Source organism: Convolutriloba macropyga, chromosome 4 (assembly GCF_964194025.1).
Source record: "Convolutriloba macropyga chromosome 4, txConMacr16.3, whole genome shotgun sequence".
NCBI classification, from domain to species: Eukaryota; Metazoa; Xenacoelomorpha; order Acoela; family Convolutidae; genus Convolutriloba; species Convolutriloba macropyga.
Window position 1 is genome coordinate 45,333,175 of NC_134471.1, and position 21,087 is coordinate 45,354,261.

The window sequence follows — 21,087 nt, forward strand, 5'->3', positions numbered from 1 at the left end:
TTTTTTTCAGTTCTTGTCATAATGTCCACTCTGCATTTGTTTCAATCAAATATTGGTCTTGATATTCAACCATAAAGGCATTAAACCGAATCACTTCGACACTTCGAATAGTCTACAATGGGTTTCTGGTAACCTGACTATTGTTGCTTTTTTTCATGCTGTGGGGTGAAAATATCCTTTTTCAATGTTGCATGGTAGTTTTGTGTCGTCTTATGAAATTTCATTCGTTTCTAGGTTTAATATTAAAGATACTTTGCTTTATCCAAGTGTCCAGTTGAGCAGATCGACTCGGTTTTGTAGTCGTCTCCCGCCTTTACAGTTGGTTTATGGCTTATACCTTGCATTTGGTATCCAGGATTCATCATTATTTATTCACTATTCACGATTCATCCAATTATTTATTCTGTTTTCCCATATTTTGAGATGGATACGCGTGATTCTGTTGTATGGGATGATTCCATGTTATATTCTGTTTGAAATTAGAAATTCTTGTGTATTTACTGGTGGGGTTTGTCCGAACGTGTATGTGTATTGTAGTTGTGCATTCTCTTATCGATAGATGTTCTTTCTGCTGATGTTGGTTTTTTATTATTATTTGTATTTTTCGTACGGTGATTGATCTCAAGTGGTGGTGCGTTAATGTAAGATGGTGCGTTTGGACTGCCTCAATTACGTTTCCAATTATCTTTTCTGTTTTCCCACATTTCTTTTTGATTTTTTTCGTTTATGGAGTTTATTATAATATTAAATTGGTTATTAAGTATGGGATTTTCAGGTGTTATTTGTTTAACATTATATAGGTAAAAAAATGCTTCGCCTTGACGTTGGGTATCTTTCAGTTGCATATTAAGAGGTCCTAAACTATGTTCGAACTGGGCTAGGAAAATAAAAAGGGTGTTCAGAAGTTCTGCGAGAACAATTAACTGAATCGACATGTGTATGTTAGTCCTGTATGTGGGTTGTACAAATGAGCGAAACCTAATGTGTGTTGTGTATATCTATGAAATTTGTAATTGAATTCAATACAAATAAAGGGCGGTGGTGTTGTGCGGGTTGTGAAGGATGGTGTTATGCCATGAAATGGGTGGTTGAAGATTGTTTTATTACATTTAATTGTGAAGCTGAAGTTTGATTCCAATAATGGTGTTGCTAATACGTTTAGCGCTGTTTGTCTTTGTCTGTGGGTTAGATTACAGGTTTTATCAAGTCTTGCTCATGCGTCTAACAACAATTATAGGCGTCTAACAGTCCTAATTGTTCTAATTATAGTAAATTTTTAGCATTTGATGATGTGGCTTCTTGCAATGGTTCTGCTCTATCGCAGATATATTCTTTAAGTAAATCTTGTTCTTGTTCTTTTATTAATTGATCATTACTGAATATTCCGTTTTCTAATAGACTAAATTGACTTGAAATGGGAAATGGCGTGCGACGAAGTTCCTAATTTAACAGGGAAAGTTGTTAATCTATAACGGGTAGTACTTTCAGTGTCAACTGAGATAAAATGGTCAAAATTGCTATGTGAACAAGGTACTTTTTTAGTCCATGCATAGGTTTTTCGTTTTAACTGGTCTACGTATTGTACGATGCCTTTATATATGATTGGTCTTTTAACGTAGCATGTAGGATCACTTGGTACCCAAAGTTGTGAGAATTTTCGTGCACATTTGTATATTTTCATAATGTATATACCTTCTTCTTTAACAAAGATTGAACGATATCCCGTTAGGATGTATCCAAGTAAACGTGTATCTTTGTGCACTTGTGTTAGTGTAAATTGACGAAAATTACCTGTTTGTTCACAAATTTTTGAATAACGACATGACGTTTTTTTTATGACGTTTATACCTTCCTGTTTTACGAAAATTGAACCATCGCCTGTGAGCGTTTATCCATGTAAGGGTGTATCTTTGTGTACTTGAGTCAATGTAAGTTTTCTAATATTATGTGTTTGTGCCCAATTTTTTGAATAAAATGCGACGGCTTGTAGGCTCAACCGGGAATGTATTTTATTCATATACTAGTCCAATTGTATTTCTAGGTGGGTTATTTCATTGAAAAAACCGTAATAGTACAAAGGGTTTTTGGTAATAATTTAGTTATTTTGTTTTTAAACAACTTATCGTTTTCGAGGGTGTTAATGTTTTTATTGTACGGTTTTCCTGTATTCATATAGAATCCTTTTTCCTAGAGGATATAGATATCTCCATATTCAGTGTTATATATTGGTTTTGTTGATCCGCAGTAGAATTCAAGTTTTGAGTATATTTCAAATCTGATAGCTATCTGTGAAGTGTTTTTGTTTTCGTTGGAGTGGTTGTTTTTTTTCAGTTCTTGTACTAGTGTGCAGTCTGCATTTGTTTCAATCCAATAATGGTCTTGATATTTTACCACAAAGGTATCAAACCGAATCATTTCGAATAGTCTACAATGGGTTTCTGGTACCCTGACTGTCGTTGCTTTTTTTCATGCTGTGGGGTGAAAATATCCTTTTTCAATGTTGCATGGTAGTTTTGTGCCGTCTTATGAAATTTCATTTGCTTCTAGGTTTATTGTTAAAGATACTTTGCTTTCTCCAAGTGTCCAGTTGAGCAGATCGACTCGGTTTTGTAGTCATCTTCAGCCTTTACAATTGGATTATGGCTGATACCTTGCGCTTGGTATCTAAGATTCATCACTGTAATTGTAAGATAATCTACCATAAGATGGTATTAAAGGTGCATATTTGATAAATTTTATTGCGCCTTGTTTTTAATTGATACGGTGTTGAAGACTTGGCCTATTCTTAAAATTAAATAAAATGTTGTAGTTTTTTGGTTTATATGGTGTGTTTTTCAGTGTTTTAATTCGTGCTAGTTCGTTTCGTACTTCAGCTGGGTCTAGTACATTTGATCGTGTTGCATCCAAATAGTAGTAGCTTTTTCTACTAGCTCTAATATAATCGGTTTGTTGTGAACACCGATGTACTCCTTCTGTATTAGTATTTTCTACTGCAAAAGCTTTGATTTTACAGATGCTGATTTTATTAAGTTTGTAATGTTTAACTTTGCTGACTTCGTCTATTTCACAAACATAAGGTTCGATTAAGATATTTCGTGCTCCCGTTGGTGACCCATTAGTTGTAAGATTATTTTTGTTTGATTGTTGATGATTAGTTCTATCTGCGGGATCGAATAAGTGTTTTGTTATAATGCTTTTTGTTCTTTAAGGAGTGGTTTGATTGCTGCTGGAGGTATATGAATATTACGTCTCGTTTTCGGACTATGTTGAGTTGGATACGCGTGATTCTGTTGTATGGGATGATTCCATGTTATATTCTGTTTGAAATTAGAAATTCTTGTGTATTTACTGGTGGGGTTTGTCCGAACGTGTATGTGTATTGTAGTTGTGCATTCTCTTATCGATAGATGTTCTTTCTGCTGATGTTGGTTTTTTATTATTTGTATTTTTCGTACGGTGATTGATCTCAAGTGGTGGTGCGTTAATGTAAGATGGTGCGTTTGGACTGCCTCAATTACGTGTCCAATTATCTTTTCTGTTTTCCCACATTTCTTTTTGATTTTTTTCGTTTATGGAGTTTATTATATTATTAAATTGGTTATTAAGTATGGGATTTTCAGGTGTTATTTGTTTAACATTATATAGGTAAAAAAACGCTTCGCCTTGACGTTGGGTATCTTTCAGTTGCATATCAAGAGGCCCTAAACTATCTTCGAAGTGTGCTAGGAAAATAAAAAGGGTGTTCAGAAGTTCTGCGAGAACAATTAACTGAATCGACATGTGTATGTTAGTCCTGTATGTGGGTTGTACAAATGAGCAAAACCTAATGTGTGTTGTGTATATCTATGAAATTTGTAATTGAATTCAATACAAATAAAGGGCGGTGGTGTTGTGCGGGTTGTGAAGGATGGTGTTGTGCCATGAAATGGGTGGTTGAAGATTGTTTTATTACATTTAATTGTGAAGCTGAAGTTTGATTCCAATAATGGTGTTGCTAATACGTTTAGCGCTGTTTGTCTTTGTCTGTGGGTTAGATTACAGGTTTTATCAAGTCTTGCTCATGCGTCTAACAACAATTATAGGCGTCTAACAGTCCTAATTGTTCTAATTATAGTAAATTTTGTGCATTTGATGATGTGGCTTCTTGCAATGGTTCTGCTCTATCGCGGATAGATTCTTTAAGTAAATCTTGTTCTCGTTCTTTTATTAATTGATCATTACTGAATATTCCGTTTTCTAATAGACTAAATTGACTTGAAATGGGAAATTGCGTGTAGTGAAGTTTCTAATTTAACAGGGAAAGTTGTTAATCTATAACGGGCGGTACTTTCAGTGTCAACTGAGATAAGTTGGTCAAAATTGCTATGTGAACATAGTACTTTTTCAGACCATGCATAGGTTTTTCGTGTTAACTGGTGTACGTATTGTACGATGCCTTTTTATATTATTGGTCTTTTATCGTAGCATGTAGGTTCACTTGGTATCCAAAGTTGTGGGACTTTTTGTGCACATTTGTATATTTTCATAATGTATCTACCTTCTTCTTTAACAAAGATTGAACGATCTCCCGTTAGGCTGTATCCAAGTAAAGGTTTATCTTTGTGCACTTGAGTCAAGATAAGTTTTCTAATACTACGTGTTTGTGCACAATTTTTTGAGTGATTTTCGACGGCTTGTAGGCTTAATCGGGAATGTATTTTACTCATATACTCGTCCATTTGTATTTCTAGGTGGGTTATTTCATTGAAAAAACCGTAATAGTACTACGGGTTTTTGGTAATAATTTAGTTATTTTGTTTTTAACAAACAAATCGTTTTCGAAGGAGTTAATATTTTTATTGTACGGTTTTCCTGTATTCATATAAAATCCTTTTTCATAGAAGATATAGATATCTTCATCTTCGGTGTTATATATTGGTTTTGTTGATCCGCAATGGAATTCAGATTTTGAGTATACTTCAAATCTCGTGGCTATCTGTGAAATGATTTTCGTTTATGTTGGTGTGGTTATTTTTTTTCAGTTCTTGTCATAATGTCCACTCTGCATTTGTTTCAATCAAATATTGGTCTTGATATTCTACCATAAAGGCATTAAACCGAATCACTTCGACACTTCGAATAGTCTACAATGGGTTTCTGGTAACCTGACTATTGTTGCTTTTTTTCATGCTGTGGGGTGAAAATATCCTTTTTCAATGTTGCATGGTAGTTTTGTGTCGTCTTATGAAATTTCATTCGTTTCTAGGTTTAATTTTAAAGATACTTCGCTTTATCCAAGTGTCCAGTTGAGCAGATCGACTCGGTTTTGTAGTCGTCTCCCGCCTTTACAGTTGGATTATGGCTTATACCTTGCATTTGGTATCCAGGATTCATCATTATTTATTCACTATTCACGATTCATCCAATTATTTATTCTGTTTTCCCATATTTCTTCATGATTTGTTTCGTTTATGGAGTTTATTATATTATTAAATTGGTTATTAAGTATGGGAATTTCAGGTGTTATTTGTTTAACATTATTAAGGTGAAGAAAAACTTCGCTTTGACGTTGAGTATCTGTCAGTTGCATATTTAGAGGTCTTAAACTATGTTCGAAGTGTGCTAGGATAATAAAAAGGGTGTTCAGAAGTTCTGCGAGAACAATTAACTGAATTGACATGCGTATGTTAGTCCTGTATGTGGATTGTACAAAGAAGCAAAACCTAATGTTTGTTGTGTATATCTATGAAATTTGTAAATGAATTCAAAACAAATAAATGGCGGTGGTGTTGTGCGGGTTGTGAAGGATGGTGTTGTGGCATGAAATGGGTGGTTGAAGATTGTTTTATTATATTTAATTGTGGAATTGAAGTTTAGTTCTAATAATGGTGTTGCTAATACGTTTAGCGCTGTTTGAATTTGTCTGTGGTTTAGGTTTCAGGTTTTATCAAGTCTTGCTCATGCCCTGTTTATGATGGTGTCTCCCAGTTTTGTTGGTTCGTATAATGTTGGAGCTGGTGTAGGGGATGTATAAAAAAGTAGAAACTGTTGAGTTTCTTGTTGTATCCTACTTCGAGTTGGCGGGTTTTAGTTACGAATAGCTTGACTTATAGGTCCTCTTGTTCCTCTATAATTAGCAGGTAACCTGATTTCTGGTTCAAATGATGTAGTCGGTGTTATCTCTGATATGGAGGATGTATCGATTTGTGATGGGTCAGTTTCTCAAGTGTTTTCTAATAATGATGTATTTTGGGTGGAAAGTGTGGTTAAACTTGATCTTGGTTTGATAAGAGAAATGGATACTGAGTCTCTTAAGAATGCAGAGCAGAATAAACTATTTGGGGAATCAGCTTGTGGTGAACAAAAATATTATTGTACAATGTTGAAATCTTGTCTTTGCTGTTGTCTTGGTTGGTAGAAGCGGTTTGCTCTTAATTCTGATGAAGTAGGTGTTGCCGTTGATGACTCACTTGGTAATTCTGGTGACTGTATTCTAAAATTTTGGAATGTCGATGTGCTCGTTCTGAGTGTCCTGTATCTAAGGATCCTAATTCGTTATTGTCGATTTCTATATCGGAGGTCCGATATGGTACTAATGATGATTGATTTGTGTATGAAACTGATGATCGTCTTCGAGCTCGTACTAATGTACGTCTGGGTTGAACGCTTTCGTTTCTTACAGTATACGAGTTTTCTGTTCCTATTTCGAAGTCGTCGTTTTCCGGTGACGTTGGTACGTTTATTAAGTCTGTGGCTTCGTTTTGGTGAGGACGTTCAAAACTGTTATTATTATTATTTGACGCAATGGTGTTTCTTGTAATTAAGCGCCCCTATCTTGGTTCCTTGTGTATTATTGTGGTTGTTTGGTCTCTGACGGTGTTGTTGTCTATAGTTTTGATTAAAGTGGTTATTTATCAAGTTTGGATTATTAATTTTTTGGATAACTAAATTTTAATTAGTATGATGTTGTTGCTGTTGTGTCTCTGTTCTGTGTGTCTGATTACTAAAGAGATTGGTTGTATTGCTAACGTTGGCGTTGTTATCGTTGGCGCTATTATAAACTGTTACTTTATTATTTTTATGAGCTTGTGCGGTTAATGTGTGTAGATTATGTGGAATTATTTGGATTAAGAGGATCAGGTGGATAATACACGTTTTGTGCTGAAAGTATTAGTTGTGGTGTTTCTGTTTTCGAGGTGAATGTGTTTGTGCACATAAACTTGTTATCCAAATTTTGTGACTTTATCCTACATTCAATTGGTAAATAAAACATTTCCGTGGCAATCGAGCACATGACGAAGTCAACAACGCGGCGAAGCTGCAAAAAAACATCGTAGAGTTTTAACTTCCCAAAATCTATCAACGTAGCCGGAATCCAGCACATTGTGTTTCCTTGCCTTCAGCAACAACAGTCACCATCAATTTTTTGCTATTTTTTTCATTTTCGCCAGTTTGACAAAAGCTAATATCCGGAATCCAACCCACATGATTTAATCGACAGCCTTCACTTCGGCAGACTTTACAGTTGGTGTTTCCGACAACCTTCAACAAAACGCTATTTTCCACAGCTCCCATGAAGCCTATAACTACTTTTACAAAATCAACAACACAGTATTCCAACTAAAATGGTTCAAAACATCAGTGCAAAATTTTGTATGCTCACCAATTTTCACCTGTCTACCCGGTTTTTCCGTTGCCCCGGAAAAGTGTAAATAAATTTTATACAGACCCAATAAGGAAGCCTGAAAATCCTCAATGATCACAGCAGATGATCTCTGCAATTTTCTCCTTACAAAACTATTTTGAAATTAACTGCACAGCTATAGAAGAATAATGTAAACTTTATGGTTGAAATCTTACATTGTAAAATATAACAAGAGTATTCAGTTTTAGCCTCATGCACGCGGCCCGGAGTTTTCAAGCGCAAGCTTGATTCAGCTTGATTTTTCCTTATTTCGTTTTGATTGATTGATAACTTCTGATTATTTTTGATTTGAAAATTTTTTTGCATTCTAGCAATTCATTGTCATCTGGAAATCTCTTGTGAATAAGTAGTAAACAAATAACAATAAAAATTCTGGAGACACCCATAAGACCTATTCTCACTTGACACATTAAGGGTACACTCTAGAAATTTTCTCAACTATGACAAATTCAAAAAATTTGAGAAACTAGCAGCTATCAGACAATCTCTATGATGAAAAGGGCAAAAAGGAATTGATTTTATTAGTTATTTTTAAACCAACAAACAATCCTCAAGTTGAAATTAGTAAAAGATAATCCAAACTAAATATAAACACAATCGCAATTTACTCTTGAGTTTGTGAACAAACAATTATCCTTAGTATTAAAGTATGTACAATCAAGTTCAATCAATTTAAAAGGCATCAATAAGTAAAAGGAATAATTTTATTTTGGAAAGGTCAGTTTGTGTTCCTGTTTTTAAAGAGTTTTTCCCTTGAAACCAATTGATTGCTCTTGTTGCAGGGACCCAATTTAGGTGCCGGGAAGGGCTTCTCTGCTTGCTTTTCTTGTTTTTCTTGTTGTTTTTGGCTAGCCCTGTATTTGTTGATTCGCTCGTGGTTTTTCCATGCATGATAAGATTTTAATAAATTTTTTTATTCACATATGAAAAAAATTTTTTCAATCACGATTATTAATTCAAGAACTAAGTTGTGACAGGGAGACATATATAGAGAGTAGAGGAAGAGTACAGGGAGACATATATTGCGCCCCGTTTGATCATAGAATTAGAGGACATCGCTGTAATTAGCTGTTTGAGTCGAGAAAAGTGTACGTTCATGAAGTTAGGCGCTAAGACGCATTAAAATTAATTACAAGAAATAAAAAACGCCGTTAACTTTACTTCAAAAAACAAATTTGCAGCAATAAGAGGAAGCAAAGTAAAAAAGGAAGAACAAAAGCAGTAGAAAGTTCTATACTATTCCAGACCTTAAAACCACTGAACCAAACCGCTTAGAGCACTATGTTATGTCGTTAGTTGTATAACTATAGCTTAACTGTGATAAAGTTATCAGTGCAGTGAATGTGAAAAACAAGAACGCATTCTTGGTCAAAAATAATGCTAATTGATTAAGATTTTTCAGTAGATAAAAGCTGTGTAAATTGTTACTGCTTTTCCGCGTGTTTCTCACAGCTCATACCCCAAATTACAAGGTGCGCAGCTGTTCCCATTGCAGGATTAGGACGTTGTTTGTTTGACTTTTGCCCCGAATTAACTAAGCAAGCAGCTAGCATAAAGTCATTGGTTACAACTGTTCTACGATATAGGAACTGGAAATGATTTGAAACAAATATAAAATACTGTTGCTCTGACACGAACCATCTTCCATTGTTTCTCTATTTTCGTTCCAAAACCGTAAACCACTTGTCCAATTTACTCTGATTGTTTTCAATGGCGGCAGTAATTTATCGTCATCAGTAAATATGGCAGTCTTGTTGCAATTGAAAGTAGAGAGCATTAGCAGGAAAGCTAGTCCAGTGTGCATTGATGAATGTTTTTTAGGCGTTGTCTCTTTTCTGGATGATTTCACGTATTGATCTTGTTTTTTTTACGCGTTTCAGGTACTCATTTGCTAATCTCATCTGGATATTCATTCCAGCAATATATTGGCCTTTTCATGGAGTTTTTTTACACCAAACCAGAGGGGTCTTTTCATAGAAATTCCTAATGCTCTCTTTTGAGTCAGTTGTATGATGTTGTTAATTAATTTTGATTGGTCAATCCAGCAGGCATTCGCACTAGAGAAATAGAGGCCGAACTCAAGATTTGTACAAATTCAGCAAGCACTCGTCATGTTGTTCTAACTGAGCCCCCATAAATGGGAGATTTTTTTCTTTGATCTTGCCACAGAGTTTTTGCAGTGTTTGTTCCACTTTAGATGTGGGGTAGAGTTTCCGCCAAAAAAATTTTTTGAGCGTTAGCCTTTAAAAGTTTGTTTGCCAGGATATACTCTTATTTTTTGTTTCTTGCACCACTTGATCAATTTATCTTATGAATATTGAATTTTCTCTTAAATTGTTCTAAAGGAGCGCAATCTGTAGTAACGGGCAAAATAGTCAGCAAAATGAAAAATTGGTGCAGGTAAATGAGGAATGCGGCTGGCATAAATCAAGAAGAGTATTGGCGCAGTGACGCTGCCTTGAGGTGTTCTAGCTAGTGCTGAAAATGTGCTGCTTTTCTGTTGTTAACTTTTATGAAGATACCTCTCTGGGAGAGAAAAGTGTTAACACATTTTATCACAGGTTTATGAACACCAATTTGTTACAGTTTGTTTTGATGTCCTAGTCTCCTCACTGCATCAAACGCTTTTCTGATATATAGGCAGAAAAATCCCACCAGTTCGGACCAATGAAACGCTTCTGTAACGTGCTGAGTAAATTGGGCAAGTTATCAGTTGTGCAGCGGTTCCTTCTGTTCTTCATCTATTTGTTTTGTTCACAATTTCATCATATTTGTCAGTTGGTTCGGTAAAGTGGTATTTAGTTGGTTCACTATTTTTTTATTGGAGAAATAATTTTGTCTCTTTTTTGACTTTCTCGAAGTTCTCAATTAGTTGAATAGAGTTTTGAATATTTCGCAATTTTTAATGTCTGTTGTTGCTCTTAGTTGTTTATAAGAGACTTCAACAAGTTGCTTATTTTTATTTGGTTTTGTTGAATCACAACATAGTGCTTTAACTGCTCTCCAAAAGCTTTTGCGCCCCTTATTTTGAGAACTTGCGATCAGTTTTGATTGTTTGATTTTTTCCGACCGTTTCATGGACCTCTTTATTTCTCCTTGGAGGAAATATATTTCCTTTTCATGGTTCAGTACTATTCTATTGTTTTTTTTCAGCTCTTTTTTTCGCAGATAAGATTAACAGTTCTTTGCTGGTCTCACAATCTGTTTGATTTTTTTGAAGTTAAATTTTGCCTTCGAATCAAATCTCTTCAGATTTACTATATTCAGGTTTGTAATGGTTGAGCTGTGGTCACTACAAAAGTCACCGGAAACATAAAAAGTTTGAAGACCGATTCATCGGAGAGGTGTAGGTCAAACAAATTTCTGCACTCTCCTTGATGAGATTGATGTCGGTAAAAATTATTATTTAAAGGCTTAAAAGCTACCACTGTTCGGCTAATAATTTTTAGTGCTAAATGTGCAGCTCAGCTCTTGATGTTAAAATCTCCGCAGATAAAAACATTTTTCAAATCAGTTTCAAAAATTTCTGACAGTTTCAAATCGGGACCTGGTGCGTTGTAAAGAGCTATGACCCAGAGATGTCTTAAAACCGGGATTTTAAAACATGCTTTTAGTGTTTCGACAAATTTTCCTCATTCTTTTCTATCAACAATTTCTGGTTTACCTTCAATTATTGTGGTTCCTTCCTTTGCTAAAATCATTGAGCCATGTGACTTACTTGCTCTTGTTTCTGTCTCTAAAAATTAATTATCGGTAAGGTTTTCCTTATGGCACTTCATTCAGACAAAGAGGGTCAAAATCTTTTTCGTTCGAAAATACGAGAAGTTCTTGTATTTTGTTCGACAAGCCTCGGCAGTTCAATTGCACGATTTCAGTTTTATCCATGCGATGAAGTGGCTGAAAAGATGGCTGTTTGATGAAACTTGTTGCGTTAAAACATTTGTATTATTGTTATTGGCATTTTTGATGCTGTCATGTATTTTTTGATCATGTATTTTTTCAGCGAATATTCTGCTTGCACTAATACTGACAACATTGATTATATTATTGTAAGACAGTTTCTTGAAGCTTGATCGCATTTTGCTTAGAACTTCAGCAACCAGAACACTTATGTTCATCGCTGAGACAGTTGAGTTTGGGTGTAACAAACGCTTTTTTGATATATAGGCAGAAAAATCCCACCATTTCGGACCAATGAAACGCTTCTGTAACGTGCTGAGTAAATTGGGCAAGTTATCAGTTGTGCAGCGGTTCCTTCTGTTCTTCATCTATTTGTTTTGTTCACAATTTCATCATATTTGTCAGTTGGTTCGGTAAAGTGGTATTTAGTTGGTTCACTATTTTTTTATTGGAGAAATAATTTTGTCTCTTTTTTGACTTTCTCGAAGTTCTCAATTAGTTGAATAGAGTTTTGAATATTTCGCAATTTTCAATGTCTGTTGTTGCTCTTAGTTGTTTATAAGAGACTTCAACACGTTGCTTATTTTTATTTGGTTTTGTTGAATCACAACATAGTGCTTTAACTGCTCTCCAAAAGCTTTTGCGCCCCTTATTTTGAGAACTTGCGATCAATTTTGATTGTTTGATTTTTTCCGACCGTTTCATGGACCTCTTTATTTCTCCTTGGAGGATATTTATTTCCTTTTCAGGGTTCAGTACTATTCTATTGTTTTTTTTTCAGCTCTTTTTTTTTCGCGGATAAGATTAACAGTTCTTTGCTGGTCTCACAATCTGTTTGATTTTTTTGAAGTTAAATTTTGCCTTCGAATCAAATCTCTTCAGATTTACTATATTCAGGTTTGTAATGGTTGAGCTGTGGTCACTACAAAAGTCACCGGAAACATAAAAAGTTTGAAGACCGATTCATCGGAGAGGTGTAGGTCAAACAAATTTCTGCACTCTCCTTGATGAGATTGATGTCGGTAAAAGTTATTATTTAAAGGCTTAAAAGCTACCACTGTTCGGCTAACAATTTTTAGTGCTAAATGTGCAGCTCAGCTCTTGATGTTAAAATCTCCGCAGATAAAAACATTTTTCAATTCAGTTTCAAAAATTTTTGACAGGTTCAAATCGGGACCTGGTGCGTTGTAAAGAGCTATGACCCAGAGATGTCTTAAAACCGGGATTTTAAAACATGCTTTTAGTGTTTCGACAAATTTTCCTCATTCTTTTCTATCAACAATTTCTGGTTTACCTTCAATTTTTGTGGTTCCTTCCTTTGCTAAAATCATTGAGCCATGTGACTTACTTGCTCTTGTTTCTGTCTCTAAAAATTAATTATCGGTGAGGTTTTCCTTATGGCACTTCATTCAGAAAAAGAGGGTCAAAATCTTTTTCCTTCAAAAATACGAGAAGTTCTTGTATTTTGTTCGACAAGCCTCGGCAGTTCAATTGCACGATTTCAGTTTTATCCATGCGATGAAGTGGCTGAAAAGATGGCTGTTTGATGAAACTTGTTGCGTTAAAACATTTGTATTATTTTTATTGGCATTTTTGATGCTGTCATGTATTTTTTGACCATGTATTTTATCAGCGAATATTCTGCTTGCACTAATACTGACAACATTGATTATATTATTGTAAGACAGTTTCTTGAAGCTTGATCGCATTTTGCTGAGTACTTCAGCAACCAGAACACTTATGTTTATCGCTGAGACAGTTGAGTTTGGGTGTAACATTTGGGGTTGTCTTTTTGCTACTGTTCAGAACTTGATATCTTGTTTTCTCATTGTTGATTCAACAACTGCGTTTTGATAGGAGGAACAACTTTTGTACACAGATGCATGCGATCTACCTCAATTAGCACACTTGGCTTTTTTTGGTTCCGTGCATTGTTTTACTGTGTGCTGGCTTGAGCGTCACAGGCAACGCTGCCCGTTTTTACACTCACCGGCAGAGTATCCAAATTTCTGACAATTGAAGCATTGTTTTACTCGTGGCAGCTGTTGGCTTCGATCATGTCTGTAGATCAGCCGCCAATGTTTACACCGTGCTTTTTGTGCTGCTAAAGCATGATTTGTTCAATCTGTTTTTACTCTGATAAGCTTTGTAGGTTTCTCACCTGCTCGGCTTATAACACTTGACACCTTTACTACTTTCATTCCGTTATTGCTCAAGAGTTCCTTTTATTTTTCATCTTCTTGGATGCTGTGATGTATATTGACTATACTAAGTCTTGGTTTGGACTTGAATTTTGGAAGCGTACTTCTTGTGTTTACAATTGCGTCTGGGAATAGTTATTGCAGGTTTATACTTGACATGAGACTATATCTGGAGGTGTTGCTTTCCGGTTGGATAAAGAAACCGAATGTATTTGGTAATTCTCTTTTTCGTTGTACTTTCAGTTGTGGGAATTGAATTGTGTCTTCATAGCTCGGGCAAATTGCAGTTGAGTTGGTCTCGGATTGATTTTATAACCGTTGGTCTAACTGGTGTTTGTATTTCGAAAACGCTCGCTATTGTTTTGAACTTGGATAAAAAGGTCTCCATCCTGTGAAGTATCATCAGCAGTTTCGCTGGCTTCTGATGGAAGAGCGCTTAGTTGGTTCGTCTTGGCCAAGGCCGCACTGAAGGCTACTGCTTAGCAAAACGACGAGGATGGGGATTTAGAACAATTTTAAAAGAGTATAAACTAATTTAAAAAAAGTTAAATGAAAAATCGGGATTTGAAATCTTAAGCAACTTTTAGTGAAAAATCTCTTTTTATAAAGTACTCACTCCCAAAGGACGTTCCTACACAAAGTAGACTACATGCTTGTGGCTTTCCTAGCACACTTTGAGGTACTGATCCGAAAGTGACAATAATAGCGTTTTAATCATCATTGACAACATTTAGGCAACAATAAGGCTCTTGCATTTGTGAACAAACATGAAAGCCACAACAATTAACCCTAAGAGGAGCACAAAAAGATACACCATTATTACAATACACCCTGACAGGAAATATAGCTATATTCGTAATCAAGAAGGAGTTAACCTAACGAAAATGTAATAAAAGCGCAAATAAATAGTCACCGCCAGAGTGTTACGACAGAGAGTGTTACGACAGAGCAACTATATTTTGCAACAACAAATTTCAGTAGTTTACAAAAGTTACACGAAAAACATCCCGTTGGGCAAAAAATACACTTTCGTACAATGTAACTTTGACCATCTTATATCAGCAGATAACGAAGCAACAGTAAAATACCGACTCATACCTTATCCTAACCCTAGCCCTAACCCTAAGACCCTGCTGATTGATATTCACTTTAGAAACGTTGCTTCGATATTACAATTTTCAAATGTCAGCTAAAAAACTTTTTAATTTGATCGTTTTTTTCTCTTGGGTTTCATTTTTACATAAGAGTACAGCTACACCCTGTAGTTGATTTCTCTTTCCTTTTTTCAACTTCGGAATTGTTCTCATATTTCTTTCTTGAGTTGCAGTTAGTGTTCTGCTCTTGCATCACGTTTTGAGCTCTAGATTTTCCCGCGTTTTCTGCTGTCTGATCTGTTCGAGGGTGCTCATTGGCTGAAACTGCTCGTGAGTTGACTCGCATTTCTTCACTTCTACAAGTTTTGTTGTTGCCATTTATGCTTTTAGGCTTAGTCGGTAGCTTCGCCCTGCCCGCTTTGATCTCTTTCTCCATCTCGTACACCTGTGCCCACCCCTTTACTCCCCCCAATTTACTAGCCATCCAATCGAAAATCAGAGACTCCACTAGAAAGTCGGCTGATTCGCTCAGGATTGATTTGACCTAAAAAATACCGCAGATTTTACGCTCAAAAGACCAAAAACTCTATGACCGAAGAAATATTGGACTTTTGTCCTAAGTCGAGAGACCATAGTCATGGATAGACCGTTGTCGACGGCCTAGGTTGAGAAGTCACCCCGGGGTGAGGTGGTGGAAAAATAACTAATCCAGACAAATATGAATCCTTTTGCAAAAAATAAGATGCAAAGCTTGTCTCCTAATTTCGTTCATTTTATGTATCTATTTTTCACGCAATTTTTACTAAGGCAGAAATTTTGGGCTTTACCTCTGCGTCGTAATGCGTTGAAATCGTTGATACACGAAATGAAATTCGACCTTATACTGGACAACAGCCGTCAAACTGGCTGAGGACGACGATTTCATAGAGAGATTTACCCTCCTCGACGAAAAGAACCCAAGGGGAAATCACCGCGAATTACTGAACGCATATAAACTTTGTTTTGCAAATCGGTTTGTTTTCAAATATGTTACTTGTAAAGAAGTCCATGATTTGATAAAATGTTTGAATGTGAACAAACCTTTGGGTCCTTTAAAAACTCCCCCATGGGCGTTGAAAGATGCCCAATCGGTCCTTGCGGAGCTTCTCTGTTTTCTGATAAATGAGTTTATTTCTGAGTCTTCGTTTCCGACTGACCTCAATAAAGCTTTGTAAAGGAACCAAGTTCCTTTATATTTTATCTCCGCCAACACCCTCATTTTCTTCCCCCCAACTACACTTTCGTCCTCCAGAACCCATTCATTTCCTGATTTCCATTCCCCCAACCTATTTCCATTGAAGCTATTTATTTAAGTTGATTTTATTGAAGAAGTCAGAAGTGGTTGACATTCACTTTCAATATTATTTATAGTAAGGGATTTCCCGTTTTTAACCACAACTTGTGTGCCAATGGCGCGAATTATGATGTATTTATAGAGGTTGATTTGCTACCATGGTTGCGACTTTCAGAAATACAAATATTAATAAAAAGTTGTCTTGGTATGCAAGACTTAGGCCGAAGAGCATAAACATTTCTGGCGTATCCTAGGGTCAAAAAAGGACCTTTGAAACTTGCTCGACTCAGACTGGGGAATTTTTGATTTTATAGGGGGGAACTTAGACGTTTGACACTTAGCACATTTAAACTCTGGTTTGATAAATAAAACCCTGAGAAGCATGCTTGCGTGGGATGCCTAGTCACGACAGATGGGCTAGCCTTACTTACAGAATTGAAAGTCTTCATTTTGAAAGTTGGATTTTAATTGGCGTCTAGTTAACGTTGGATCAATGTAGTATCTTTCCGCATTAGTTCTGAAAGGAGTAGGTCCTCCTCTATGTGAAATTTAAAAGCACCACTAACACACACATCAACTTAGGATTAGTTGCAAGGCCTGGTATGCCCTTGCTACCTTAAGGTTTATAGGAACGTGAAGTTATCCCCCCACCAGTGTCAGTACACACACACATTAGTCCAAAGTTAGCAACCACAGGTTAGGGTTCTTTCAGTCGCGCTCGAAAAACAAAAAGGCAACGAAATAAACATCACATTTATCTCATTTTGTAGTAATTTCATGATTAGTGAAAAGGTTTAACTCTATACAACTTCTGATTAGCATCACATCTGTATCAAACATCACTGATTAGTGATAGCGACAAGCAAAAACATAGCAAACAAACTTTAAGCAAAAAAACTTTAGCTAAGCACTGTAAGCTACAGCAGCATTTAATTAATAGGTTTCAACAAAACAAAAGATAGAATAGGGCTGTTACAAGGAAACATAGTGCAGTAACAGTGCGATATAAATTTGTAAAATAAGAAAAGTCTTCTAAAACAATCAATATGCCAAACAAGTCCAAAGCATCATCATCAGCAAAGAACAGCTTAAACCAGCAACTTCAGTTGAAAGTGATAGAGTGGAACGCAGTAAAATACCTCTTCGAAGAACAAAGCAAAAGTAACAAAGGTCTAAGCATACTACGTGAAACTTTGGAACTCTTGAGGTCTCAAAAAGAGCAGTTAGACAGAAGTTGCATTGAACTCATGAAGCTACAGCTGACAGGTGAAGAGTTGACAACAGTTGCTAATGAATCTGCCGAAAGAAACAGAACCATGCTGAAATGCAAACAGAGAGCAAAAGCACACAGAACAGATGCAAGTGACACTGAATCCGCTTTTAACACATCAGCAGCGCCTTCCCCCAATCTATTACGAAAACAGTACCCTTTACGCAATAGAGCAATGAAACATCATTTCGCAAGCCGCAACAATCAGGAAAGTAACAACGCTGACTCGTCCGAATCAGAAGACCCTGAAAATTCTCAACCCGTTCTGAACATTGAAGAGAGAGGAAGAAACCGGGAATTTCTCACAGGGGCACTGAGAACAGATGAACGATCGAGAGAAGAGAACGATGTTCAGGGACAGAGCCGACATGAGAGTGAGGACAGCAGAGCAGGGCATTTGCAACAACCATGTTCTTTTCACAACAATAACCAAGCTGCTCTGACCATGAGACATAGGTACACACCGCAAATCAATCAACTACCAGTGAACAATTTCAGGGGACCTGATGGACACAATAACAACGACTTTGACAACAACCTATACAATTGTTTTCCGAGTTTCCCAACAGACTGGATGCAAAACCAAGCACTGATGATACAGAACACATTGAGTTTGCCTAAGATTTCAATTGACAATTTCACTGGTGACCCTCTGAAATGGCATCAGTGGTTCAGTTTCTTCAAAGCAACCATTCACAACAACAGTGGCCTCTCAGACGCCCAAGAAATGACATACCTCCAAAACTCTGTAACACATAAAGCAAGAGATTCCATAAGTGGATACTCCTACAATGGTGATTACTACCATGAAGCCATCGCTGAACTGACCAGAAAGTTTGGCAAACCACAGCATATTGTCGCTGCATACCTGCTCAATTAGAGAAGTGGCCAAAACCCAGATTAGACGAACCAAACTCTTTTGTGAGCTTCTCGTCTATCTTGAGGAGGCTTGTACAAACCCTCCGGCTCCACAACTTTGAAGCTGATTTGAAGTCTTCAGCTGTCTTGAGAATGGCCAGAGACAAACTGAACCCTAACATGATAATCAAATGGAATCAGCACACAAGAAGCCAAGGCTTGCTGCAACCTAACCTTACCCACTTTGCTGATTGGATTGACTCCTACGCAGAGGCGTGCGAGGACATCTCCCCACAACGGAACCAGAGAACCAGAGTGAACTCTTTTTCTAGTAGGGGGCCACCAGATGTGTCATGTCAATTCTGATCACAAAACCACAACCTTGGTCGTTGTCCCGAATACTTGGAAAAGTCTTCATATGACCGACAGGGTTGTGTGAGGAGGTTCAATCTCTGCCCTAACTGTCTAAGAGCTCACGAAAAGGGTCTCTGCCAATCAAAAATTAGGTGCCTTGTGTACAGATGCAATGGCTTCCATCACTCAACGCTCCATAGGACAGATGCTAGGCAACAGCAACAAAATGCACAACCAATTGGGAACTGGAATCAAATTTCACAAAACAATGTCTTCAGAAACCAAACAAACCAAAACCAGTCAAGCTATGGACGTAACTTTAATAATGAAAACCAAAGGCAGCAGACGAGTTCAAACTACAACCAACAGAGTGGAAACCAGTACAGGCAAAGTGGATGTAACAGCAGCACTTCCCAGAGGGGCAACTGGAACAAAAGTGGTTTTCACCTTCAGCCGATGAACACGCAGAACAATGTCAACAGACAGCAGAGTAACAATCAACGCAATGTAGCCCAACAGCAGGCAACTACTCCGCAACAAAACTACACTTGCAGCAACCAACAGGAAACTTCGTGGATCAGACCGCAGATACAATTGCAGGCGATACCATTAACACTTTTCAACAGAGATCTTTGCATTGAAATCTATGCATTGTTGGACAGTGGCAGTGACAACACTCAAATAACACAGAAGGTTGCTGATGCACTTCAAGTTCAACAACCGAAAGACATAACCCTACCACTAGCTTCACTTCACGGTGAACACTCAGTTAAAACAGCAGATGTCATGATCAGCATAGGAGCTTTGTGCAGCAGTTGTCCTGTGATCAGAATCCCTGTGTACGCAACAGCAAAGGAGGAGTTTCGAATGCCCAGAGTTCAAATTGAATTGTTGAATGAGATCTGCAGAGACCACTCTCACCTCCAGAACATAAGATTTCCAACAATCAGAGACAACCGGATCGGAATTCTGATTGGAGCAGATGCATTCACAGCAACGGTTCCCAGACAGTTCACAACAGGACCCACTGGCACCCCATACGGAGTCAACACTCTGCTTGGCTGGACACTGACAGGGCCCATTCCTCAGAGGTACACAAAGAAGAGGGTCGGACATTCAAACAGCACAAGCTTAACACTTTTCAATCATATCAGGAGACGACAAGACGATCCAGATGAAGATCTTCTCCAACTCTTCTGGACAATTGAAGGAGTAAACTTCAATCAGTGTTCTTCAAAGGGACAGTCTGCAGATGACAAAGAAGCTCTGTCCATCCTCAATGATACTATAAAACACATTGGTGACAGATACCAGATTGGACCTCCATGGAAGAAAGACATCACACTCCCTAACAACTACTTCATGGCCAAAGTTCAGTGGCACGCTTTGCAGCAGAGACTGGAGAGGGACACAAACTTGAGAGACCGATACGAGGAAACAATCAAAAAAGATTTGGATAAAAAATTCATCACAACAGCAGACCCCAGTTGCAGACACTCTGTCTGGTACCTTCCCCATCACCCAGTTATCAACAAAAAGAAACCAGAAAAAATCCGCAGAGTCACAAATGCTGCTTCCAAATATAAAGGTACCTCACTCAATGATGCATTGCTGACAGGGCTGGATCTACTCTGCAACCTGCATGGCCTTCTTCTCCGCTTCAGACAGTACTCAGTGGCAATCACAGCTGACATCGAGGCAATGTTCATGCAGATTGGCATCCAACAACAAGAGCAGGACTATCTCCGTTTTCTGTGGACAGAGAATGGCAAGGAGAAAATCTTCAAATACAATCGACTCATTTTTGGAGCCACATGCTCGCCTTCTTGTGCGAGTTTTGTTCTGCAGAAGTGTGCAAAGGACAACAAACAAGAGCATCCAGAGGCGCATACATCAATCATACAGCAGTTCTACATGGATGATTTCATGCAGACCTACTCTTCTGAAGGGGAGGCCCGCAGAAGTGCAGAGGAGATCAAAACTGTTATACATACAGGAGGATTCAATCTGACGAAGTTCCTGAGCAACAAACCAGCAGCATTAGAAAACCTACTAGAAGATGACAAGGCAGAAATGAAAGCCCAAAGAATCCTTGGTCAGACGTGGGACCCCAAGACTGACAAATTGATGTTTGCAAAACCAAAGCTTCTGTACACAGGACAACAGGTGACTCAAAGAAAGGTTCTTTCAATGCAGCTTCTCTGTTCGATCCAGTTGGACTGATTTCACCCTTTGCCATCAGAATTAGATGCATTCTCCAAAGAATCATTAAAGAGGGAAGAAACTGGGATCAACTTGTGTCAGATTGCTACCAGCAAGAACTACAGGATTGGATGGATGAGCTCGACAGCATGACTTCAATCCATGTTCCTAGATGCTTGATTCCCAACACC

The 21,087-nt window shown here is 37.3% G+C and overlaps 2 protein-coding genes across 2 annotated transcripts in view; both read right to left on the bottom strand.

Moving 5' to 3' along the window:
• LOC142337704 (E3 ubiquitin-protein ligase RNF185-like) overlaps positions 1-21,087 on the bottom strand; it is a 464,852-nt gene that overhangs the window by 216,811 nt on the left and 226,954 nt on the right. The window lies entirely within an intron of this gene.
• LOC142338454 (uncharacterized) overlaps positions 14,971-21,087 on the bottom strand; it is a 176,417-nt gene continuing 170,300 nt past the window's right edge. The window contains exon 4 of the mRNA XM_075388220.1: positions 14,971-15,423. Within this exon, the coding sequence (XP_075244335.1) occupies positions 15,022-15,423 (402 nt within the window). The 3' untranslated portion in view covers positions 14,971-15,021. The remainder of the gene's footprint in view (positions 15,424-21,087) is intronic.